This window comes from Microcaecilia unicolor, chromosome 3 (assembly GCF_901765095.1).
Source record: "Microcaecilia unicolor chromosome 3, aMicUni1.1, whole genome shotgun sequence".
Classification (NCBI taxonomy): Eukaryota; Metazoa; Chordata; class Amphibia; order Gymnophiona; family Siphonopidae; genus Microcaecilia; species Microcaecilia unicolor.
In genome coordinates, this window is record NC_044033.1 from 166,772,883 (window position 1) to 166,800,232 (window position 27,350).

General features: G+C 42.3%; 2 protein-coding genes across 4 annotated transcripts in view; one reads left to right on the plus strand and one right to left on the minus strand.

The window, feature by feature from the left end:
- The window catches only part of ARG1 (arginase 1), a 49,442-nt gene extending 35,581 nt beyond the window's left edge, over nucleotides 1-13,861 (plus strand). The window contains 2 exon segments of the mRNA XM_030196546.1: nucleotides 5,150-5,286; nucleotides 11,979-13,861. Of these exon segments, the coding sequence (XP_030052406.1) occupies nucleotides 5,150-5,286; nucleotides 11,979-12,145 (304 nt within the window). The 3' untranslated portion in view covers nucleotides 12,146-13,861.
- A 3,418-nt stretch (nucleotides 13,862-17,279) lies between these two features.
- MED23 (mediator complex subunit 23) overlaps nucleotides 17,280-27,350 on the minus strand; it is a 261,969-nt gene continuing 251,898 nt past the window's right edge. For 2 of the 3 annotated variants that reach the window (XM_030196548.1, XM_030196547.1), the window contains 3 exons: nucleotides 18,284-18,415; nucleotides 18,009-18,137; nucleotides 17,280-17,543 (listed from right to left, as the gene is read on the minus strand). In XM_030196548.1, coding sequence (XP_030052408.1) covers nucleotides 17,496-17,543; nucleotides 18,009-18,137; nucleotides 18,284-18,415 — 309 coding nt within the window. In that variant the 3' untranslated portion in view covers nucleotides 17,280-17,495. Of the gene's footprint in view, nucleotides 18,138-18,283; nucleotides 18,416-27,350 lie in introns of all 3 variants that reach the window. The other variant, XM_030196549.1, reaches the window with a different exon arrangement.

Below are 27,350 nucleotides of genomic sequence, written 5' to 3' on the forward strand. Positions count from 1 at the left end.
GGGTGGAGGGGGGGGCCCGGCGACTTCGGGTGGGGGGGCGACCTCAGGGGCGGGGGGCGGCGGTGGCGGCCTTTGTCCAGCTCTTGGCGGTCCTGCTTCAGGTAGGTCTTACTTTCAGGGGAGGCCTTATAATACAAATTTGCAGCAAAACCCCGGTAGGCCTTATTTTTGGAGTAGGTCTTATTTTCGGGGAAACACGGTATCACTGCTACTCAGAGGTGATACCCAGATAGTAGCTAAGAACAGCCTTTTTGTTGTCTTAAGTTAATTGGAGAGTTATCTAGGTACTGCCGCTGAGTAGCAGCAGTACCTAGCTCTTGGCTTTGCCCCAGCAGTCTACCCAGATATTCAGCAGCATCTGGGCATGTGTCACTGAATATCCGAGATTATCTCAGTCCTATTTAACTGTTTAGGGATCAGCTTATACCTGGTTAACTAGTGCTAAATATGGACCCCAACACTGCCTCCTCCCCCTCCTCCAAAAAAAAGTGACAAATTGAAAACCCCCATAAATACGGTGAATTAAACAAACAAAAATACAACCCTAGTAACTTCTCTTCCTTAGTACAAAGCTTCACGAATAAAGAAATTTGTTTAAGCCAAATGCTTATTACATTTATTAAAATACAGTACAAATGTTTGATTTTCTAAGACTTCTGTACATTAAAACTTTCCAAAATCCAACAGCCAGAAGACTGAACACAATCCAGGAAACTAGCCAGTTTGTCCTTTTTTTTTTTTTTTAAAGGATTTAAAAATTTCAACATATGTACACATGATTCATGTGAAAGCTCTGATGTACTAATGTAGCACAACCACAGATATTGTGACTTTCCTACTATGAAGTATTTACATAGCATTGGTTTAGTTTATTAAAATACTTGATCAATCACCTTTCGATTTTTGACATCAAAGCAGCTAACAAAGTATCTTTACTTATGTGTATACAAGGTGTACACAGCACTGTAAACTGCTCAATGAGATCAAAATATACTCTGATGCAGTGGCGTAGCTAGGGTAGTTGACACCCGGGGCCGGTCATTTTTTAACACCCCCCCAAATCCAGTACTAGGCATACCGAGAACACAAAACACTCAGGACCTATAGAGCAATTCTAGCATACCATAAACAGTCATTTCTACAAGTCGATTCCCACTTCAGGCACAGGCAGCTCCTTGTGACTCTAGGCAAGTCACTTAACCCTCCATTGCCCCATGTAAGCCGCACTGAGCCTGCCATGAGTGGGAAAAGCGCGGGGTACAAATGTAAAAAAAATAAGTCACACAAGGAAAAGGAAAGCATCTTAAACACTACAGTGAGCACTAGAACATCAATTCACCTATTGTAAAACGAAAACAGACAGATTAGTACAGATTGTCGATCCTGCACAGTCAATGCCAACCGAAAGCCACATCTTTTTCACAAACACAGACACACCCTAATCCACTATAGAATAAGTAATCATAAACTTTCTATTTAGACAAAAATTAAACTGGATCCCCGATGCCAGACTCTGCATACAATGCAACACCACAGAAACAGAAACTGTCCCCTAGTACTGTGCAAAATATAAAGACAGCAGATGTAAATTTGAAAAAACTAACAAATACCAATCACCACTTTACAAATTAACAAATAGAAATAAAACAAATACAGAAAATAAAATAATAGCATTTTATTGGACTAATACATTTAGCTTCCAGAGGCCAAAATCTCCTTCCTCAGGTCAATACAGTATAGTGCTGTTACAGTATCCTATCCTGACCTGAGGAAGGGGGTTTTGTTCTCTGAAAGTTAAGTCAAAATGTATTAAAATTAGTCCAATAAAAAGATTACCTTATTTACATGTTCTATTTATAAACATTTATTAACACAGCTACAATACTATATCCTAAAGCACAAAAATAAAAATATATATTTTATTTACAGTTTGTTGTCTCTGGTTTCTGCTTTCCTCATCTTCTTTTCACTGTCTTCCTTCCATCCAGCATCTGTCTTCGCTCTCTCTCTGCCATCCAGTGTCTGCCCTCTCTAATGTCCCTTCCATCCACTGTCTGCCCTCTTTCTCCCGTCCATCCACATCTGCCCTCTATTTCTGCCCCTTCCATCCACCATCTGCCCCAGTCTGCCATCTCTCTCTCCCCCTTCCATCAACATCTGCCCTCTATCTCTGCCCCTTCCATCCACCATTGCCCCAGTCTGCCCTCTTTCTCTCTCCCCCTTCCACCCACCATCTGCCCTTTCTCTCTGCCCCTTCAATCTGTCTGCCCTCCCTCTCTCATCCATCCAAGGTCTGCCCTCCCTCACGCTCCCCCTTCCATCCAGGGTCTGTCCCCTCTCTCTCTGCCACCTCTTTTCAGCCCCCAGTTCCAGTACTAGCCCCCTTATCCCAACTACCCTGCTTTTCAGCCCTCAGTTCCAGCGCCCTTCGTCCACCACATGCCTTCCATCCTCCCCCCCCCCTTTTCTGCCCCAGACCCATTCTCCCACCTGCCCCAGGCATGGACCCATTTTCCTTCCTGCCCCCTTGCCAGACCCCAGTTCCAGCTTCAGACCCCTTCTCCCCTCCCCAATCCCCTTCTCCCCTCTGAGCTCCCCCTCTCCCATCTGAGCCCCCCCACCCCCCCGATGAGAGCCGATAGAGCCCTCTTCTCCTGCCACCACCCTGCCTTTTTTTTTTAAATCCATGCAGCGACGCAGGCAGCGCCTCGCGTCTGCCCTGCGTGTGCTGTGAAAGGGAAAATCGCCTCGCTGACGTCGGGCCTTCCCTTGCTGTGTCCCACCCTCGAGGAAATAGGAAGTTACCTCAGAAGAAGGTGGGACACAGCGAGGGAAGGCCCGACGCCAGCGAGGCGATTTTCCCTTTCACAGCACAGCAGGGCAGACGCGAGGCACTGCCTGCATCGCTGTATGGATTTTTTAAAAAAAGGCAGGGTGGTGGCAGAAGACGAGAGCTGTCGGCTCTCGACGGAGCACCCCCCACCCGCTGGCACCGCCCCGCCCTTGCTACGCCACTGCTCTGATGTCGCTGAGAGTAGAGGTCAAAGCCTGGCTCTTCAACCAGGCCCTTAATGGAAGAAGTAACTAACTTGTTAGTCTCACTCACACACACAATGTGAGCTGCACATACTGCAGCAGGACATGTTTATCCACTCCTACCCTAGCTGGGATAATATTTAACCATCTCTCTGACCTTATGTGCACCCTTCTTTAAATTAGTCACCTTATTTTCTAACTTCCCTTACTCTCTTACCTATCTATGGGGCTTGTTTACTAAAGCTTAGCTCGAGCTACCTGCAGCAGGTCCCATAGGAATAAAATGGGCCCTGCTGCATATAACTCGAGCTAACCTTTAGTAAACAACCCCCTATATGTTCCATCTTTGCTTATACCCCTCACTGTCAATTAAAATGTTCTATTACATATTGTGTTGACATTGTAAGTAGTACACTATGCCATACCTTCAGGGGCATTTTCGAAAGAGAAGGGCACCCATCTTCCGACAAAAAATCGGGAGATGGGCGTCCTTCTCTCAGGGTCGCCTAAATCAGCATAATCGAAAACCGATTCTGGGCGTCCTCAACTGCAGTCAGTCGCGGGGGCTACCAAAGTTCACGGGGGCGTGTCAGAGGCGTAGTGAAGGCGGGACTGGGGCGTGCTTGGCCGATAATGGAGAAAAGAAGGACGTCCCTGACGAGCATTTGGTCGACTTTACTTGGTCCATTTTTTTTTTCATGACCAAGCCTCAAAAAGGTGCCCAAACTGACCTGATGACCATCGGAGGGAATCGGGGATGACCTCCTCTTACTCCCCCAGTGGTCACCAACCCCCTCCCACCCTAAAAAAAATTACATTTTTTTTTGCCAGCTCAATGACAGCAGTATGCAGGTCCCTGGAGCAGTTTTAGTGGGTGCACTGCACTTCAGGCAGGCGGACCCAGGCCCATCCTCCCACCCACCTTTTACACTTGTGCTGGTAAATGTGAGCCCTTCAAAACCCACTGTACCCACATGTAGATGCCCCTTTCACCCCTTAGGGCTATGGTAGTGGTGTACAGTTGTGGGGAGTGGGGTTTGGGGGGCTCAGCACACAAGGTAAGGGAGCTATGCACCTGGGAGCAATTTGTGAAGTCCACTGCAGTGCCCCCTAGGTGTCCTGGCATGTGAGGGGGATCAGTGCACTACGAATGCTGGCTCCTCCCATGACCAAATGCCTTGGATTTGGTCATTTTTGAGATGGGCATCCTCGGTTTCCATTATCGCTGAAAACCGGGGACGACCATCTTAACATTTAGGTCGACCATCTCTAAGGTCGACCTAAATGTTGAGATTTGGGCGTCCCCGACCGTATTATCGAAACGAAAGATGGACACCCATCTTGTTTCGATAATACGGGTTTCCCCGCCCCTTCGCTGAGACGTCCTTAGAGATGGGCACCCTTAGAGATGGTCGTCCCCATTCGATTATGCCCCTCTTTGTATTGTTATTTGAATATTTTTACTGCTGTAATTGCCTATTGCTCATGTTTGATTTATTCTTACTGTACACCGCCTTGAATGAATTCCTTCAAAAAGGCGGTAAATAAATCCTAATAAATAAAATAAATAAATTGAACTACGGAAACAAAAGATTTTAAAAAACACAAATAGCAGTTCGAAGTGTGGGAGACTTAGAGGTACTTAAAGTGTAATTGAGGAACCTTACCAGTGACAGACATTATCAGGAAGGGGGCTGAGAGGGGCCAGATATATAGATGTGATAATCCTGTAAGAAAATCAGTTAGCACATTACAACCGTCATGACAGGATTGGCTATTCAAAATAAAGAGGAAAAAAAACATAATTCTATTTCTTGGAGTGAGATCTAAGAAAGGGATAGTGAACTCTCAGCCTTATGTTCTGAAAGTGAACTTGGTTGTCAGGACAGAAATATGTTAAGTACCACAAGAATAGTGTTCAAGACCAACAATTCTTGTCTATTCATTGATGATAAGCTATTTACAGCTTTCAAGGACAGACATTACTGATCAGTTGACAGAGTATTTCATTTAATCAAATACAGGGCATTTCTTTGGGCTGACACATATATGGCTAGTATCTTTAAGCCCTGGGGAGTATCTAACACTGAATATACACATTTTATCTTTAAAGAAAAAAGAGGCCGATCCACTTAAGTTTTGATGTTGACAGCCTGGATCCCACTGTAGCACCAGCTACAGGCACACCTGTTCCTGGAGGATTGACATACAGAGAAGGCATGTATATCACAGAGGAGCTTCATAAATCAGGTAAATGGTCACCACAGTTTATTTTAGCTTGTACAACATCCTGCAAGTTTCTAGCAAATTGTTTTAAAATATATTACTTAGAACCATAAAAACAATTACTGAAACTGGTTTTGATTCTAAAGGAAAATCTGAATACTGTGGATTCCTAAGGCACAGTCCATCCAAACAGGAACCTAACAGCTTCAGAATAACAGCACTTTAGCAGTAGTACATATGGAAGAATTCATTATTTTCTCCATGAATAATGGACTATATGAAAAGATAATCCCAGCATGTTCTAGAAAGTCTTATTAAATAATTTGGCACTTACAATGTGGTGAAAGCAAGACATTCTGACACACACAAAAAGTCTTTATTGCACATATATGTCCTGCTGGGATGAATGACCTTTTGCCACATTTCTAAGAAATGAACTGCATAGCAGGTTTCCAAGTAAGGTACAGAATACGTATTATCAAATTAGAGAATAAAGACATACAGTTTTACCAGAAGACAACTGATCCACTGATAGGGGGCTGCAATCCAAAAAAAAGCTAAGTTACTTACCTGTAGCAGGTGTTCTCAAAGGACAGCAGGCATATATTCTCACATGTAGGTGATGTCATGCATGGAGCCTGGATATCGTTTTACCGTACCGGGTTCCATGGATGTCACTCACATGAGAATATTATGCCTGCTTGCCCTCGGTGAACCTTTGTTTCATATGTTTATGGTTTAAAAACATGTCATTATGGTAATATTATCATCATTGGTAGCATGCCCTCTTTTGGAAGAGTGAGTGCTATTAGAAATGCATGAAAACCTCCCAAATTTCAGTTTTTTCCCCTCCATTTGTTTTAAGGCAGAAAAACAACATGGGAAGTACTTCCTGTGCTTCAAACAAATGCACACTCCTACTGAGCGTTAAGGAATTAGGCCTGTGGCAAGCACTAGACTTTCAAATGTGTACTAGATTTCAGTAAAGCCTTTCATGCTATTTAACTCAAGAGGGTCACAAATAAGTAGCTTGCCTGTGTTCTGTGGTAAACTGGGCTAAAGAATGGTTGAATGATAGGCAACAGAGGGTAGTAAAAATGGGATTTTCCACAAACCCTAGCCTTAACCTTAAAGTTAACCCTGTTCCTCACCCTACAACTAATCTGTTGTACCATAGAAAGGCAGTATATGAAATGCATGATCCCATGAATTATCAGTGGAGTGCATCTATCAGAATTCAAATCCTGTGACTAATAGCTGGGAGTGATTTCTGACTGTGCTTTAAATATGGAGGGCTGGGTTGTTCGAATGGTCAGAATTAATATATTTTTTAAAAAATTTACCAATTAAGAAATCTTCAGTGATGTAGGCTCTTGCCCTCTCTATTCTGGACCACTGTAATGGTCTGTGGATCACACTGAGGGGCATTTCTGATAAGCGGTCCAAGTCCAAATTGGAACGTTTTGCTCATTACATACCCCCCCCCCCCCCCCAAAAAAAAAAAATGTCCATCTTAGAGCTATTTTTGAATAGGGAAACTGTGTTTCTGTTTCGAAAATGGCTCAAAGATGGGTGTTTTTGCACAGAAGATGAAAGAGCCATTTTCCAAACTGACACGTCAAAGAACCAGGCAAATAAGCTGATTGAACACTAGTTTAGAACATAAAACACTTTCATGAGAGACGAACTGGTTATTTTGCAACAGACCACTGTCCCAGGAAATATCAGCCCTGTGATGGTGGAAAAACCTGTTCAAAGAAAAACGCTTTCAAGGCAACCTTAAAAGATTTAAAAAGAGAGAACCCATGCAGAATACAATCCTTTATCTTAATGGCTGTATTTTCAACTGTCTGAGAGACAGGTAATAAGATCCTAATATCATCTGCATAGCTAAAGATTTTAAAACCAGCTGAACTTAATGCCAGCCCCAAGGAGGACATCAGCACATTAAACAATGTTGGCAGGAAAGGGGAGCCTTGCGGAACCCCATAATCAGCATGCCATAACTCTGATAGAATTCCCTTGAATCTAACACTATGGATCCTGAAAGTGAGAACCATCAAACCAAGACCAACATTACCTCCAATGCCAATACTATCCAGAATACTCAGTGTCAGCTGATATTCCACCAGATCAAAGGTGCTGGACAAATCAAAAGTGTAGAATAACAGCTCTAAGTCCTTTGCCTAAGAGCATTCTGTCCTCTGTTACTAAAGCACCAAGTACTGTCTCCATACTAAAATGTTTACGGAAACCAGATTGAGAGCCATGTAGCAGATCAAACATCTCCAAAAATTCATTTAATTGATTTGCCACCAATCTTTCCACTATTTGAACAATTACAGGAACTGATGCCACAGGGTGATAATTAGCAACATCAGAGATACCAGTGGGCAGTATACCCATGCTTTTGGACTGGTCTGGAGAGACCATGAGGAGCAGCAAGTTGAGAACCAGGGAAGTCAGGGTTCAAATCCCATTGTCACTCCTTGTGATCTTGGGCAAGTCACTTAACTCTCCACTGCCTTAGCTACAATCAGATTACAAAGCCCTCCGGGGACAGAAAAATACCTACTGTACTTGAATGTGACTTACCTTGAGCTACAATTTAAAAAGGCATGAGCTAAATCTAAATAATAAAAAACAAATCTTACAGTGATGATTCCTGTGGCTTTGTAGAAAAACTTGTGTGCCTAATTAAGCTCACTGTATCATACCAGAAATGTTTCGCACTAGGAACCTGAATATTTCCTATCAATTTCTCAAAACATACTACAGTACATACATGCCAACTTTCAAACACCTGAGGTTCTTTTCATTTTGATGATAAAAATCTGTTTTTCAAAAATAGTACTACTAGAAGACAGAAACATTGTTCACCTTCATTTAAGGCTGTGAACGAGTAGCTTAGTGAAAAGAGAAGTGGAAAGAGAAGCAGAAAGAATCAGAGAAGCCAAGGATCAAATACCACTCCTACTGATGCTCCTTGTGCAAGTTGCTTCACCCTCTGGAACAAACTTAGGGTTACATTTACTAACCGTTCTGATTTGCTATGCAATAAGAGACGGTACAGTAAATAAATAAACGATAAATAGGTCTCATTGAAGATAATGGGGCTTGCATTAAGTAACATATGTTAACGCAAGGTTAGTAAATCTAGCAATTGAACCATGGGTTCTGAACTAAGTACTCGGGACACACTCAGCCAGTCTGGTTTTCACAATACCCACAATGAATATGTATGTATGCATACAAGGAAGACAGTACGTGCAAATTTATCTCATGCATATTCATTGCACATATCTTGAAAACCAGGCTGGCTTGGTCTGTACTGAAGACTGGGTTGCGAACCCCTGCCTTAGATCATAAGCCCTCTGAGCAAGGAAAATATCCACTGTAACTGAATAGAATTTGCCTTGGGCTGGGGTTTGCAAAGGCAAGCACTTTAATCTAAAATACAATCTAAGTGTGGCCCACCTTTTTATTTTCTTTGATAACCTGAATAATGAGCTCTGCTGGTCACCCTACTTGTCTCACCCCCATGATAACTCTTGCCTGTATGTACGCTGAGACAGTGATCCGCTTTGGGCTGGCTGGGGCTTCCTTATGTTGCAATTCTTAGGAAACTAATATAAAAGGTGGAAATGATATTTTCCAGCACAACCAACATACTCACACGAAACAAAATCTGGAAAACACTGTAGCTTAACAATATATGCAAAATATTGTTAATTCTAAAATTCCAGTTTCCTACAACAATCTTTTTCTGTATATTTCTTTATAAAGAAAAGACCTCAGTGGTCCAGGCACACTCGTGGAATGTCTCGTTTATAATTCAGAGATCATTTGTAATAGTGCCTATATGGACATGTGGAGGGGCATAATCGAAAGGGACGCCCAAGTTTTGTTGAGGACGTCCTCACAAAACGTCCCGATGGAGGGGCGGGGAAACCCATATTATCGAAACAAGATGGACATCCATCTTTCGTTTCGATAATATGGTCGGGGGCGCCTAAATCTTGAAATTTAGGTCGTCCTTAGAAATTGTCGTCCCTAGACTTGGTCGTTTCTGATTTTCGGTGATAATGGAAACCAAGGACACCCATCTCAGAAACGACCAAATGCAAGCTCTCTGGTCGTCGGAGGAGCCAGCATTTCTAGTGCACTGGTCCCTCTGACATGCCAGGACACCAACCGGGCACCCTAGGGGGCACTGCAGTGGACTTCATAAAATGCTCCCAGGAACATAGCTCCCTTACCTTGTGTGCTGAGCCCCCCCCCCTAAAACCCACTACTGTATACCACTACCGTAGCCCTTACAGGTGAAGGGGGGCACCTAGATGTGGGCACAGTGGGTTTGTGGTGAGTTTTGGAGGGCTCGCTGTTTCATCCACAAACGTAACAGGTAGAGAGGGGGATAGGCCTGGGTCCGCTTGCCTGAAGTGCACTGCATGCACTAAAATTTCTCCAGGGACCTGCATACTGCCGTGATGGACCTGAGTATGACATCTGAGGCTGGCAGGACATATTTTGAAAGATGTTTTTTGAGGGTGGGAGGGGGTTAGTGACCACTGGGGGAATAAGGGGAGGTCATCCCTGATTCTCTCCGGTGGTCATCTGGTCATTTTGGCCACCTTTTTGTGCCTTGGTCGTAAGAAAAACAGGACCAGGTAAAGTTGTCCAAGTGCTCGTCAGGGACACCCTTTTTTTTCCATTATGGGTCGAGAACATCCATGTGTTAGGCACACCCAAGTCCCACCTTCACTACGCCTCCGATACACCCCCTTGAACTTTGGCTGTCCCTGCGACGGAAAGCAGTTGGGGACTTCGAAAATCGGCTTTCGATTATACTGATTTGGACGACCCTGTGAGGACGCCCATCTTCCGATTTGTGTCGAAAGATGGGCGTCCTTCTCTTTCGAACGCCTTGTAGCGCTATAGAAATGCTAAATAGTAGTAGTCGAAAATGAGCCCGTTAGTATAATAGTCAGAAACCTCCCTTTTCTATGTCCTTGCTCATCACTCTACTTGCTAACACATACCAATTTCCGTGCTTTATCATATAAATTGTCCTTAATACATTCAAAATTCTTAATATTATACAAAACACAAAAAGCACTTATCTTCAATATATCTTCCCAACAGGATTCTCTGTTTCACATACAGCTTCTTCAGGGAATCAAATAAGTTCTTGCCATGAAACTTTACCAAATGTTTATAAATCCATGCTCCATCTCCATGTGGAAGATTGTAGCTGACAAAGACTGGTCCTCTTGGCAGTGGGGAAACGAGCTGTACAATAGAAGATGGCACTATCCCCATTCCCAATTTTTAGGAAGGCTTATGGACTCATTTTCAAAGCACTTAGACTTACAAAGTTCCGTAAGTTACTACGTAACTTTGTAAGTCTAAGTGTTTTGAAAATACGCCTCTTAATCTCCCTAAGCTTCTCATACCCATCACCTATGCTCAACTTCTGTCTCCTTCCCTTTCTCAATCTCTCCTGTAAAAATCTTCCTATGCTGCCTCCTGCCCTCCAGTTTGTTCTTTCCAATTATTCACATCCCCTTCCACTCTCTTTTCTCTTCTTACTCTCTCCCCGCTGAATCAGTCACAACACAATAGGTTACACGGTGCAACAAGGTGCTGGGAGCTCGCTGATTCTCTGGGCGCTTCTGAAACCTGTGTGTCTTTCAGGGACAAAAAGAGAAAGGGACAGGGAGCACAATGTCTCTAAACTTGTTCCCATGGGTCTGCATTTATGTTTCTGCAGTTACAGGAAGGACTATGCCCCAAAGAAGACAGGTGCTCTTGATCAGAGGCACACAGCCCACTCCGAAGTCTCCCAGGAGAGTTGGGCTCTGTGAATTGATTCATTTATATGCTTACAAAAATATATTTATAGCCAGATGATTACAACACATGGCATTTTACCCAGCTAGTCATTTTAAAAAGCACTTCTGTAAATCAAACAGCGTTTTACATACAGAAATGGTGTTTTATAAAATTTCCCTTTTGCTACGCATTTAAAGAGGCGGGGCTGGTGGTTGGGAGGCGGGGTTAGTGTTGGGCAGACTTATACGGTCTGTGCCCTGAAAAAGACAGATACAAATCAAGGGGCTGGTGGTTGGGAGGCGGGGCTAGTGCTGGGCAGACTTATACGGTCTGTGCCCTGAAAAAGACTACTACTACTATTTAGCATTTCTATAGCGCTACAAATCGTACGCAGCGCTTCACAAACATAGAAGAAAGACAGATACAAATCAAGGTAAGGTATACACAAAAAGTGGCACATATGAGTTATCTTGTTGGGCAGACTGGATGGACCATGCAGGTCTTTTTGTGCTGCCATCTACTATGTTATGTATATGTGTAATACATTCTGTTTGTGTATAAATTTTCCGGAATAGAGTATAGTCATTCCTTAGGTTGGGTGCAGGGGAGTGGCTTGGCTTAGCTTTTATATGCATATTTTATAAAATGAACACAAATGTATGTAAAAACAATTTGGGAAATCTGTCTGTGTGAAATATCAGGTGTAAATGTGCATGGATACGTTCTGTGGGTTAACTTTCAAAGGTAAAATACACACATACTTTCCCTTCACAAATGGGTATAATTTTATGGGTATTTGATGCATAAATTAGGTGGCTTGTTATAAATTACCTTCTGTATTTCTTTTGATTTGGTCTAAAATCTGTCATTACTCTTTGTAGGAATGCTTTCAGCAGTTGATATGATGGAGGTTAATCCATGTCGTGGAAGCACAGAAGCAGCAGCTGAACTAACAGTTAATACTGCCATTGCTATGACCTTATCCAGTTTTGGAAATGCAAGAGAAGGCGTTCATAGTTCTGATTACATCATACCTAATCCTGAATAACCCTTTTGGCCATGCCCATGTTTTTTCAGAATGACACTTACATACCCTAATAAATGTACATGGGTATGTAACAGTAAAGTGAGGAATTTCCATAGTGCAAACATTTTATCTGCTGATTTTTTTTCAATATATGTTGGCACGCATTATATTTTTGGATATGATTAGATCTCTCTATATATTTTCACTTTGGGTATATATGTTTTTCTTCTGACAAGAAAAAACAAAACAAAACTGCAGGCAGTATCAATAAACGAATCCAAGGGAGAAGATATAAAATAAAAAGTACAACTATTATTGAAAGAACACATTATGGGAACCAGGTACTACAGGAAAAAAAGCTTATTACCTATGGCCCCACTTATTTCATATATATAAGTAGTCTGAACTTCAGCAAACAATAAAACATGGCGAGAGAGACGTGGAGGCGTATTTCAAATCACTTAGACTAACAAAGTTCCATAACTTACTATGGAATTTTGTAAGTCTAAGTGCTTTGAAAATACGCCTCAAAGTGTCTGTCTCATCTGTACTCGCCTGAAAGAAAGAAAAACCCCCACCAAACAAATGTTGGAAGGTACAAAAATGATCATCAGCGGAATAAAAACATGTTTTTGCTTTTTATTTGCTTGTTTTGCTAGTGTAGAGTCTAGAAACTCTTCTTAATTATACATTGCTCCTTTTCAAATTGTCAGTAACTATTTGCAGTGAAAGTTGGGCAAAGAGACTAATAATTAGGCAGGAATATTCTTTCTAGTCTTCCAGCCAAAAAGGAATTCAGTGCCTGTAAAAGAAAGTTGTAAATATCATTGTATAAAATAGTATGGATATGGATACTGCACTAGTCCATTTGAATGCTCAAAATAAGGGTTCAAAAAATAGGTAATACCTACTTATTGCTTTATATAGGGAGAAATGGCTACCACTTGTTTCTTATTTTAACACTGTACAGTGATAAGCACTAAACTTGGTGTATCTCATGGCCTATGCATGCTCCATGCTTTGATTTGTATCCTCCAGCCCACCCCCACCCCTTTTTTTCTCTCTTCTTCCTCCCTCTTTCCTTAATTTAATCTTAACCTAGATATGGATAGCTACTTCTTAAGCGTGAGCTCCGGTATTGCCATATTTTGTAAAATGCTGCTTGTTACTATGTTGTGAGCTCTTGTTTATCTCTGTATTGAAAATCAATAAAAGAAATTAAACTGGAAAAAATAGGTAATACCTACTTATTGGATTAAATTTATAAGTTTCTTGACTAGCTATTTGGAGCTAATAGTCCCTTCCTCGTGTCACAACAAAGCAAAAGATATTAGCAGAAAAAATAAGTAAAGCATAATAAGTATTGTAAATATAATCTGAAGGAGGAAGTTGGATAGAAGGAGGTATATTGGCTGACATCAAGATTATATCCCTGCACTAGCTTTAACAGACAGATTGAGGGTTTCACGAGGCAGTCAGAAAAGCTTTTGGGGATTTTCTAAGCTCAGAAAACATCCTTTATTGGCATCGTAAGATGTTACCCATTTTTGTGGCTGATTCATCCTGCGTTCAACACAGAAAAATTAAGACTATTCACTAGACATTAGAGCAAAACACAACTCTGCTTGGATTTTACAAGACTATAGAATATCATATTTTATATCTATTTTCCCTGGTCCTAAATGATATTGTATGCATTTCTCTTCTGTGCCTATTAAAAATGAGTGCTACAAAGGATTGATTTTCAGGATGATCACAATGACTATTTAACAGATGTATTTGCATATATATGATTTAAGTTTGTATATTTTGGTTACTCTGAAAACCAGACTTGCTTATAGCTCTCAAGGATCAAAGTTCAGAGCTCTTGTATTAGACTCAGGCCAGCAGCCCTGGTATCTACGTATCAGAAAGATATTGCCAATGCGTACACATTTAGAAAGCAACACCATAAAGACCAAAATCGCTGCCCTTCTTTTTTAAATTTCTCTAACCTACTGCAGTTGAACAGAAGCACAGAAGACCATGTGATAGAAACTTTACTTACTTCAAAGAGTAATACTATCAGTTGACTTAACAGGCCCTGCTACTAATTGGGTGTCTGCCAGGTATCTGTGACCTGGACTGGCCACTGTTGGAAGCAGAATACTGGGCTAGATGGACCATTGGTCTGACCCAGTATGGCTATTCTTATGTTTACTAAAGCTTAGCGCACACAAAATGCTAAGCTGCCCCTTTCATACCTATGGACCTCTTAGCGTGCAATAAGCCTTATTTAAGAAGTCTCAAAATGAGTAGCAGTAGGAGAATGAAAAATACAAAAAGGATTCTAGGCACAAACAAAGCTTTCCCAATGGATTAGTATAATAAAATTCATCCAGATATGTGTGAATCATACACACTTACATAGTTTTGGGGGTTTTGTTCCCAAGATACAGGGTTCCACATTTTTCTTTTTGCTCTGAACAGCTTCCAAACCCTTTCGTGGAGCATTTACAATTCCTGTTTCAGTACCTTTTCAAAACATTTTTATCACCCACAAACAAGTGGAGTGGAGGAATAGCCTTTTGATCCTGGCAAGTCACTGTATCCTTTCTTTTCTCAGGTACAGACTTAGATTGTAAGTCCTCTGAGGACAGGGAAATACCTACTGTACACAAAAGTACTGCACCTTGAGCTAGTACCGGAAAGGCTCAATCTCTCTATAATGTTAATAAAGACATTAAAAAAAACAAGCTCTAGCATTAAGCTCTGAGGTATTACTTTATTATCACCGGAATGAACTCCATTGGCCACCACTCCGAAGTATGTTGCAAAATCAGATCCTCACCCAGTTGATAGCTTTCCATCCTATTCCAATGCAAGCCTGTTGACGTTCCACTTATATACGTGCCTCAGTGTCAAATCTTTTAAATTTCATGTAGGCACCATCCACTGCAGCTGCTTGGTCCAACACTTTTGTCACATCAGTGAAGAATTAAAATTTTTACTCCATCTCATATGTCTAGTTCACGCCCCTTTCCACATTTTTTTTCTCGCTAACCTCTGGAGACTCTGCTTATCTCCACACTCTGTGGCATTTACAAGGCAAATTATTTCCCTCATTCCATAATTAGTCTATACCTTTCACTACGGAATCCTCATGACAATGCATTCAACCTTTAGTTTTTTTTTTTTTGATACATTTGTACCCCGCGCTTTCCCACTCATGGCAGGCTCAATGCGGCTTACATATTGTATACAGGTACTTATTTGTACCTGGGGCAATGAAGGGTTAAAGTGACTTGCCCAGAGTCACAAGGAGCTGCCTGTGCCTGAGGTGGGAATCAAACTCAGTTCCTGAGTTCCCCAGGACCAAAGTCCACCACCCTAACCACTAGGCCACTCCTCCACTCCTGTTAATTCTATCATTATTTAGCAATGCCTTTACAATCACACAGTGACATAGTAGATGATGGCAGATAAAGACCTGAATGGGTCCATCCAGTCTTCCCAATAGTCACACTTATAATGTCCTTACTATCAAGTACCCCATCAATCACAATCCTTACTCTGGATACCTCAATGGCCGTTATTGTAAAATTATTTTAGAAAAACAAGACATGGGGAAGCATCTGCAACCCATAGCCTGAATTCTCCTTAACCGTGCGGTCTGACTCATCTCCTGTTGAGAGACTTTTGTGCCAGCAGAACTAGATCAAGTTGTCCCTGGGTTGCTTATTTTTCTTTGCAATTTAAGATACAATATACAAGCATCCACATGTTCCAGAAATTCAGAGAGGAAATAATAATTAAAAACCAGGAGAAAAAGTTCAGGAAAATTACTACACTCTTTCACAGACCAAAGTAGCACATGAGGGGAGTGATTAATAAGAAAAGGAGATCATAATTAGAAAAAAAAAATATATATATATATCAATGCAGAAGAAAACTCTTAATCATGAGTTTAAACCTCAACCAAAAACCCAATTATCCAATCCATTATACCATTACACAATTTTTTTCAAATCTAACAAAGTTCTTAATGGCTCAGGAGAAAAAAAAAAAACATATTTAGACCCTCTAACCCAAACCAAACATTTACATGGGTAAGCTAACAAAAACCTTGTCCGAAGACTTAGATTTCATAGCCAAAAAGGTCTTCCTTCTTCCTTGCATGTTCTTGGTGACATTTGGATGTATCTGCATTCTCTGTCCATAAAACAGAGATTATAAATTGTGAAAGTAGAACTTCATGACCGCATTGCTCAAATATAAAAGATGCTACTGCAGTAGCTGAGACGTTTCAGATATGGATCTTCCAGAATTGCAGAAATATTATTCAACTCAATCTGACCAGCTTGACAGTGATTTCCCAACATTCTCCCCTAGGCAATATTTTGAGGAAATAGGCAAATAAAATATCTTATTCAAAAGCAGTAATTGAGGTGCTAAGTTTTTCTCCTGGGTTGCTCTTCTAACCTACTCTTAAGTCTGGCAAATTTCCTCTTTAACTCATAGAGCTAAACACAGGGTAAAATTGAAGCTTCCACAAAGCTTCAATTTGGACTGAGGTATTCCCTTCATCCTTCAGTTTACTGTATGTCAATTATCTCAAAAGTGGTGAAAAAAAAAAAAAAAGATACCAGGGACTATGTTGCCTACCTGAGAAGGCACAACAGAGATTTCTGCTCTCAATCAAGGTTAAGTGTTTTTTCTTAACAACAGGAAACACGGTTGGTGGGTAAGTAGGAAGCACAAAAGATTTACCAAAAAAGCAGAGAGTTTTCATCCAGTTTGCTGGAAATCTAAGCAATTAGTTTAAAAAGTCAGATACTTAACTCAAATTTTTAAGAAGTCAGGACAAAAGAGAGTGTCCCTTTCTCCTTTCAAATTTACTGACACTGAACTTTTAGGCCTAAATGGATGTCAGAGAATCTATATAAATCCTTCTCTCCAGTTTACTTAGGCAATTTATACCTTTCTAGATCATTGGTCGTGTCGCGTGAATTACCCCACCGTTTCAGTGATATGACTGAAAATTTAGACTGTGAACCAATATTTCCAATTTATAAAGTCAGAGACTTAACTTGGTACTTTACGTTTGCATTTCACAAAAGAGAAGAATGAAATACAAATCAAAAATCTAATTTATATTTATTGGAAAGATGTGCTTTCAGAAACCTTTGAATACAGTATCAACAATATTTTACAAAAACTGATTTCCATGCATTTTTAAGTTTTGGTTTGATATATTAAAACACAATTTATACAAACAGGCAAAAAGAAATCAAATCTATAAAAGTTACAAAATGCAACTATAAAATCTTATATCGCATTCTTAAAAAAAGAATGTATAGCAAAAATGAGTACTCCATCTGATGGCTGGAAGTCAACTTAAACCAACAGACATGCTGGATATGTTCTGGAGTGACACATTCTAAAAAAAACAAAAACAAAACTGTTTATAGATTACATCTGATCAAATATTTGCAGTTAACAGGATGGTGTAATTCTTCTAGATAACTGTTGCCTTACTACCCAAAGTTTTTCTTCCGGTCTCAATTTCTGCCAAAAACAATGTCCTGCTCCAAAAGCAATCATAACCCATATATTGCGGCGTGCTGTCAAATTAAACCCTGGACTGATCGGTTGAAAAAGTGAATCAGGTTCACATATACATGCAGAATTCTGCGCAGTCTAACTTGCTGTCATTAAACGAGGCCATAAGACAACATTTGCAGATAATTAAGTGAAATCCTCAGATGCAACTAAGTGTCCTCAAACTTCAGTACAGTCCTTTTCTTCTCCAAGTTTATCATGCCACACAGCAGAGACTGTAATTTTGATTATAGCATTCTTCCTGATTTCACTGAGTGACTGGTAAAGCAGTGTTCACAGGTACCTGGGTAGATTGAGAAGCAGGTGACCCATTGTTTGTAGATTGAGGAGGAACAGCTGCAGGTTCCGTTTTGCTGATGAAACGCAGACGAAGCTTCAAAGCTGGCCTCAAGTTGCATATCATTTTCTCTACCTTAAAAAAAAAAAATTTAATGGGAAGAAGCTACCCATTTGCAATCAGAAAAGAAATCTGTTCCCAGCCAGTCTATATAATATGATTCAAATCTCTGCTCAAAGTTACCATAGTAGAAAAAACATTTTCAGCTTTGATGTACTCACTTGGTCTTTTACGCTGTCTCCAGTGAACATATACTTCATGTGATACAAAAAGTCACAGATAGGATCCATGTAGTTCAGGTGTGTGCTGCACTGGTCCACGGTTAGAAGCATCTCATAAAATGCCACACCAATCTGTTGTCAGCGAAATGGGAAAGAAGTCAGGGGTTTTACACTTTCATTTACATGCTGCATTTCTTATTCTTTTTGATAGTAAAATTAAAAAAAAAAAATCATTAGCTCTTTCTTAGTCATAATCAGATAGTGTTCTGTTAGGAGCATACTTGGGATCCCAGTCCTATTCAAGAAATGAATTTTGACATACCGCATTTTTTGGACTATAAGACGCACTTTTTTCCCCCAAAATTTGGGAGGAAAATGGGGGGTGCGTCTTATAGTCCGAAGGTAGAGATTTGGCTGGCTGGCCGGCTGGCAGGCCGCCCGCCCTCCCTCCCTCCCCCTGGCCCTGTCACCACTCCTCCCTACTCACGCGATCTTCCCTGGTGGTCTAGTGACGTCGGGGCAGGAAAGAGCTGCTCTCCATCCTCCTGTATGCATTGCTGCCTGACGGTCTCAGCGAGATTCAAAATGGCCGCCGAGACGTCAATTCTCGGTGGCCATTTTGAATCTCGCCGAGACCGTCAGGCAGCAATGCATACAGGAGGATGGAGAGCAGCGCGCTGGGCAGGAAAGAGGGGGCTCTTTCCTGCCCCGACGTCACTAGACCACCAGGGAAGATCGCGTGAGTAAGGGGAGAGGTGGTGACAGGGCCGGGGAGAGGGGAGGAGGTAACCCTGAGGGCGATCCCGAACTTGGAGGGAGCGATTCGGACAAGACGCAGCGGAGCACCTACAGTGGTGGAAATAAGTATTTGATCCCTTGCTGATTTTGTAAGTTTGCCCACTGACAAAGACATGAGCAGCCCATAATTGAAGGGTAGGTTATTGGTAACAGTGAGAGATAGCACATCACAAATTAAATCCGGAAAATCACATTGTGGAAAGTATATGAATTTATTTGCATTCTGCAGAGGGAAATAAGTATTTAATCCCTCTGGCAAACAAGACCTAATACTTGGTGGCAAAACCCTTGTTGGCAAGCACAGCGGTCAGACGTCTTCTGTAGTTGATGATGAGGTTTGCACACATGTCAGGAGGAATTTTGGTCCACTCCTCTTTGCAGATCATCTCTAAATCATTAAGAGTTCTGGGCTGTCGCTTGGCAACTCGCAGCTTCAGCTCCCTCCATAAGTTTTCAATGGGATTAAGGTCTGGTGACTGGCTAGGCCACTCCATGACCCTAATGTGCTTCTTCCTGAGCCACTCCTTTGTTGCCTTGGCTGTATGTTTTGGGTCATTGTCGTGCTGGAAGACCCAGCCACGACCCATTTTTAAGGCCCTGGCGGAGGGAAGGAGGTTGTCACTCAGAATTGTACGGTACATGGCCCCATCCATTCTCCCATTGATGCGGTGAAGTAGTCCTGTGCCCTTAGCAGAGAAACACCCCCAAAACATAACATTTCCACCTCCATGCTTGACAGTGGGGACGGTGTTCTTTGGGTCATAGGCAGCATTTCTCTTCCTCCAAACACGGCGAGTTGAGTTCATGCCAAAGAGCTCAATTTTTGTCTCATCTGACCACAGCACCTTCTCCCAATCACTCTCGGCATCATCCAGGTGTTCACTGGCAAACTTCAGACGGGCCGTCACATGTGCCTTCCGGAGCAGGGGGACCTTGCGGGCACTGCAGGATTGCAATCCGTTATGTCGTAATGTGTTACCAATGGTTTTCGTGGTGACAGTGGTCCCAGCTGCCTTGAGATCATTGACAAGTTCCCCCCTTGTAGTTGTAGGCTGATTTCTAACCTTCCTCATGATCAAGGATACCCCACGAGGTGAGATTTTGCGTGGAGCCCCAGATCTTTGTCGATTGACAGTCATTTTGTACTTCTTCCATTTTCTTACTATGGCACCAACAGTTGTCTCCTTCTCGCCCAGCGTCTTACTGATGGTTTGTAGCCCATTCCAGCCTTGTGCAGGTGTATGATCTTGTCCCTGACATCCTTAGACAGCTCCTTGCTCTTGGCCATTTTGTAGAGGTTAGAGTCTGACTGATTCACTGAGTCTGTGGACAGGTGTCTTTCATACAGGTGACCATTGCCGACAGCTGTCTGTCATGCAGGTAACGAGTTGATTTGGAGCATCTACCTGGTCTGTAGGGGCCAGATCTCTTACTGGTTGGTGGGGGATCAAATACTTATTTCCCTCTGCAGAATGCAAATAAATTCATATACTTTCCACAATGTGATTTTCCGGATTTAATTTGTGATGTGCTATCTCTCACTGTTACCAATAACCTACCCTTCAATTATGGGCTGCTCATGTCTTTGTCAGTGGGCAAACTTACAAAATCAGCAAGGGATCAAATACTTATTTCCACCACTGTAGGTTTTAGAGGAGGGAAAAAGCAAATTTTTTTTTTCCTATTTCCCTCCTCTAAAACCTAGGTGCGTCTTATGGTCCGGTGCGTCTTATAGTCCGAAAAATACGGTACTTATACCACATGAGTCAAGGCAAGACAAATTTCACTTTAACTTTTGTTTCTGGAGTATGAACATATTAGTTTGGGTCGGCTGTAGGAAAGTTAAGATTTAGCATCATTTGCTTTCAAACAGCATAACAGTCAAACATACTTTTAAGGTACATTAAAGTCAACTCTTTAAGCTGCCCAATTATTTCACATCTCCCCTATATTTCTGTGAACAAATGTGTTTGCTGACTTTGAAAGCTTGAGCCATTTTTTCATTTTGGGGGCAATTCCATAACATAGGTGGAGTGGAGGAGTGGCCTAGTGGTTAGGGTGGTGGACTTTGGTCCTGGGGAACTGAGGAACTGAGTTCAATTCCCACTTCAGGCACAGGCAGCTCCTTGTGACTCTGGGCAAGTCACTTAACCCTCCATTGCCCCATGTAAGCCACATTGAGCCTGCCATGAGTGGGAAAGTGCGGGGTTCAAATGTAACAAAAAAAAAAAAAAAAAACATGTATCTGTATGTGTTTGTGTGTGTGCATAAGCGCCAAAATTCTGCCTAAGCATTATTCTGCAAATAACTGCTTAACTTATATAGCTTGTATTTGCAATGAGGGGGCGTTACACATGTGGGGAGCTTGGCCAGGGCTCCCACCTATGTGTGTTAACTTACAAAATACTGTAAGTTGAGCAGGTATCTCCAACATTTAGGCACGAGTATTACACCATCTCTACAGCTGACATAAGCACTCATGCCGAACTTTTAAGAGTGTATATATACCTGGATAGGCTAGCATTCTAGAAAGGAAAGTAGACACCTAAGTTCCTTTATAGAATAGGCTCCTACATGGCACCCTATTATACAATTGCTCTGTATACTTCTATGTAAATCTTAAGGCTGTTCTAGCACAACAGTGCTACAGTCAACGAGACCAGATATACTAAGTGATTTTCCCATAAATGTAAAACAGAGGAAAAAAATTTTTGTATATTGGTCCCAAAGAGTAAATCCAACAGTGATAATAACTATTTAAAACCTGGGATGTGATCATGAAAATATTAACATTTTTTTATCCCAAGTATACTACTACTTTAAAAACAGCCTAGGAAGAGAAAGTTGAGAATGAGGCAGTGAAAAGACTATGGGGCAAATATTCAGGTGGCAGTGGTGACCGCCACCGATGTTATTCCTGGATATTCAATGCCAGGCTATGTCAGGGCTTCGGCACTGAATATCTGATTTATGTGAAGCCAGCTGTCGATATTTAGCATTTAACCAGCCATGGGTTACCACATAAAGATAGGACTATGTTTTATACTGTCCCATTTACATTGTTACTCTGGCTGGTTAAGTGCTGAATATTGGCACTTAACCAGCCAAGTGCTGACTCCATCCCTGGAATACCCCCAAACTAGCCAGCTTTTACTTAGGCGCTAACCGCTAACCTTCAGCAGCAATAACAGGTTAAGTGCCACTAAAAATTAGCAGATAGCTCCGAACAAGCAATTTAACCAGTCAGTGGCCATTTCTGACCGGCTAAATTATTTTAAATATCAACCAGCTTACTTTTATTGACTTTTGAGCAGGATGAACATCTGCCCTTTGGTTTATTTTATATGTACAAAAAGAGAAATTCAATCATTTCACTAAAATTCAGAGTCCAATTGTATAGCAGAAACAGATTATGGTTTTGTTTTGTCATTCCAATTTTACTCTGATGACAAGAGTAAGTTTATAAGGGGGCACCTGGGTTAAGAGCGCAAGTAGGCACTTAGGTGCTATTTCCAAAAGACACAAATACGACCATAAAATACTAGCATAAGTGGCAGCAACCACTTCTTCCTCGAGCAGCTGTAAATGTCCATACCAAGATTATTTAAGTGTGTGTACAGTAGATTAGTTTATGTTATAATTTATATGCATACTTGTGAACCACACTCATGCCCTGCCTAAACTTCACCCTGTAAAGGCCTTTCAGCAAATTATACACCAACATGTCATGACATATACTTTTACATCAGTCAATATTTTATAAGAGGCCACATACACACAAAAATAATTTTATAACACTATCCCCTAAATGTCAGGATATGCCATATAGCTTAAATGCTTGTAATCATTTTAGATACAAATACATAATGTTCTACTTAAAGGTGGCCATGGTCTGAAGTTCCAGAGATTTAACTAAACCTTCTTGCTAAAAACAAAATCCACTGCATGTAAAAAAACAGTTAATGTTGTAATTTAGTGCATTATGCTGTACAACTTACTTCTACAATTATGCTGCTAACATTGTGCTCAATTACTGAAATTTTTTTTGTATAAATCATGTTTATTGCAATCCAAACATCAACAGTTTACAATATTAGTTCAAGTTACATATCTTATAGAATACAGTGTCCGTCTTGCCTTTTTCCTTTTATTCCTACCTGTCCTATTCCCCATCCCTTCTCTCCCCCACCTCTCCCTTCCCTATCAAGCGTGAGTCAACAGTTCAATATTTTGCTTCTTGCTACTGGTGTGAGGGAGTCCCAAAATGGAGACCAAGTGTTACAAAATTGCACTCCTTTTCTGGTGGCCAAGTCCGGTATACCCTTCTTTTCCAATGCGCATGCCTGGATCATCACCGATCTCCAGTGAGGAACTGTGGGACGGTCCTCCATCAACCATAATTGCAGTATGGTTCGCTTCACCATTAACATAGCTCTACACAAAAATGCTCTAAATCCCACCAATGTTGGTCTTTGCAGCCCAAATACGTCAAACAGTTGTTTTGGAGACAGCTTCCAGGAGGAGTTCCAGATCTGTGTCACGTGGCCATGTAACTCTGTCCAAAAGGTTTTTACTCGGACACAGCTCCAATACATGTGCCCCAAATGGGCCTTAGCACCTTTACATTTAGGGCAAGAGTCTGTTTCTCGCAGTGTTGCTCTATATGCTCTGTAAGGAGAAATATGCAATCGGAGTAGGAATTTGTACTGCATTTCCCACCAAGCCGCGTTTGCGGTCATTTTGTACATTGCTTTTAGGCATTCACCAATTTGCTCTGGTTGTATATTTAAATGTAGCTCAGTATTCCAAGCCACGACCACCTCCTTGTAATCCAGGGTCTCCAGTGCATCTCTCAGGTTGCGGTGGAAGTAACTGAGTGGTACTTTCATCTGTGCATCCACTCCAAGCATTTCGTTAACCTTGTCCCAAGAGTCCACACTCAAAGAGTCTGCCGGTAACGTGGCCACATAATGTTTCAATTGTGCATACGCAAACCAGTCATTCACATTCGCCCCGTACTCTTCCCCCAGCTCCTCAAGCGATTTTATTCCCCCTTGATCATTTACCACCTGAAACAGATATTTTATCCCCGCCGCGCTCCACCCCCGAAAGGCGGGAGAAGAGCTCCCTGCCGGGAATGCCAAATTTCCACTAAGTGGCAACAATCCCGAGACAGAAGGACTCAACAACCGAAGCCGACAGAGTCTCCTCCAGGTGGTGCGCAGTGGGGACAGAACATATCGCAGCTGTCCCAACTGGGTCAAGTCCACCGATGGGGCGTGTAACCACCATGCAAAATGGGTGTTTCCCAGGAGAGCAATCTCTGTGGCTGTGCAAGTAAAATAGTGGGAGTTGCGAAACCAATCTGATATGTGCCGTATATTACTACTACTACTACTACTATTTAGCATTTCTATAGCGCTACAAGGCATACGCAGCGCTGCACAAACATAGAAGAAAGACAGTCCCTGCTCAAAGAGCTTACAATCTAATAGACAAAAAATAAATAAAGTAAGCAAATTAAATCAATTAATGTGAACGGGAAGGAAGAGAGGAGGGTAGGTGGAGGCGAGTGGTTACAAGTGGTTACGAGTCAAAAGCAATGTTAAAGAGGTGGGCTTTCAGTCTAGATTTAAAGGTGGCCAAGGATGGGGCAAGACGTAGGGGCTCAGGAAGTTTATTCCAGGCTTAGGGTGCAGCGAGACAGAAGGCGCGAAGTCTGGAGTTGGCAGTAGTGGAGAAGGGAACAGATAAGAAGGATTTATCCATGGAGCGGAGTGCACGGGAAGGGGTGTAGGGAAGGACGAGTGTGGAGAGATACTGGGGAGGGCGAACAATTTAAGGTCCAGAAGTCCCAAACCCCCCCTAATCCGGGGTAGCATTACTTTAGCAAGTGGCATGCGGGCCCTCCTCCCCTGCCATAAGAAATAATTTAATTTTTTCCGGAGCCACTTTCCCTCTCCGGGACGTAGCAGTAGTGGGAGCATTTGCAACACATAGGTCCACTTGGGAAAGAGGACCATGTTGTAAAGCGCAATGCGACCTAATAATGAGATCGGGAGTGCCTGCCACCTTTGCAGCATTTTCATGGTCTGTTGCTTTAGGGGTACCACATTGAGTGCATAGAGCTCCGATAGGTCTTTGGGGATATAAACCCCCAAATATTTAAGCCTGGTTGTCTCCCACTGAAAGGGGAATTTGCCTGTCCACTTTGTCCTGATCTCCACCTGTGTTGGAAGGGCTACCGACTTTTGAAAGTTCAGGGAAACTCCCGTGAGAAACCCAAATTCATCCAGGGCCCCCAGCAGGTGCTGCAACGATGTTTCAGGGCTAGTCAAAGTCAGAAATATATCATCCGCAAATGCTAATATTTTGACCTCCTGCATGGGCATAGAAAGGCCCACTATATCTGGGTTCCTCGTGATGGTCCATAAGAGAGGTTCTAATAGGAACAAGAGAGGGGATAGTGGGCAGCCTTGTCTAGTTCCTCGTTGCAATGCAAATGCTGCTGATTGGGTCCCATTCGTCATTATGCTGGCCGTGGGGTTAGAGTACAGAGCCGCTACAGCCTCCATAAACCAGCCCTCCAGTCCCACCCAGCGCAACACCCGGAAAAGGTAACTCCACTGCACCTTATTGAATGCTTTTTCAGCATCGAGACTCACTAATAAAAGTGGGTTTTTTGTGTTCTGACTGTGCGCTATGGACAGGAGGTCTTTTTGCACATTTACCGTAGCTTGACGGCCTCTGACGAAGCCGACCTGATGGCCACCAATTAAAGACGGTAGATGTTGCGCTAGCCTGTCCACCAGTATCCTTGCCAAAATCTTAACATCAACATTGAGTAGCGATATAGGTCTATAGGATTCCAATTGGTCTTGCGGCTTTCCCGGCTTCGGAATAAGGGCAATTAGCGCTTCGTTTTCTCTCATGGAAAAGTTCCCACGCCCCACCACCTCTTCATAGTATGAGATTAGGGGTCCCACCAAATCGTGACCCAGGATTTTATAGTATTCGCTAGGAAACCCGTCTGGTCCAGGGGCCGATCGGAGTGGTAGGGATTTTATTATCTTTTGTAGTTCCTGCGCTCTAATAGGGAGAGACATTTGTTCTATCACTTTCTGCTCCAGGCGTGGCATGGCTGCGTCTTCTAAATAATCTTCTATCAAAGGGCCTTGGGTTTCTCCCTTATTGGAATACACTTCCTGAAAATAATCTTTAAATGCCTTTGCTATTTCCTTGGGTCGGGAAAACTGTGGCCCAGTACCTAATTTGATGTGGGAGATAAATTTCCTTGTTGTTTTTGCTCTAGCTACCTGTGCCAGGAGTCTCCCTGTTTTGTTTCCAAAACGTTGGAAATTGAGGTGCTTAGCAAATAGTAACCCCTTATATTTCTCGTGAATCATCGAGTTTAACGCCAACAATGCTGACGTCACTTTTTCTTGGTTTTCTCTATTGGGGTTAGCTATATGCAATCTTTTTGCAGCCCTGTAAGCTGACTCCAGCTGCAAAATGCCCGCTGTCAGTTTCTTTGCTCGCTCACTCATATATGCAATTATCTCTCCGCGGAGAACAGCCTTGGAGGCTTCCCAAAATAAAGCTGGTGAGGTGCAAGAGTGCGCGTTCGTGTCAACATAGAACTGCCAGCGGGCCTTCACATGATCTACAAATTTCTTATCCTGATATAGGTGCAAAGGAAATCGCCATAATCTAGAAGCATCCCTCCTGGTCCCTAGGTTTAATTCTATCCCTATCAGGGAGTGATCGGAGATCTCAGTAGGGCCTATAAAGGCTCTATGCACGCTGAAAAACCAAGATTGGGATAGTAGTATGTAATCGATTCGTGACCATGTTTGGTGGACCCTAGATTGATGAGTGTAATCCTTGCTCTCAGGGTGCAATAGTCGCCACAGATCAACTAGGGTTAAAGATTTGCACAAGGCTGGCAGGCCTCTCCCACCACCCACCGCCGCCACTGCACGAGGGGAAGACCTGTCCAGAGCCGGCTCCATAACTTGTTTGAAATCCCCTGCCCATACCCACGGCGCATCTGTGTATTGTAAGCCCAGCGCCGTCAAGCGCTGGAAGAAAGAGGGGGAAAATGAGTTTGGCCCATACACGGTGCATAAATAGAATTTTGTTCCCTGGTAGTTTAATTGGAGCAAAACTATGCGCCCATCGGAGTCTCCATACACTAGCTTGGCTAGACAGGGCAGGCCCTTTTTTAAGAGAATGGCCACTCCACCACTCCGATTCCCTGAGGAGGAGT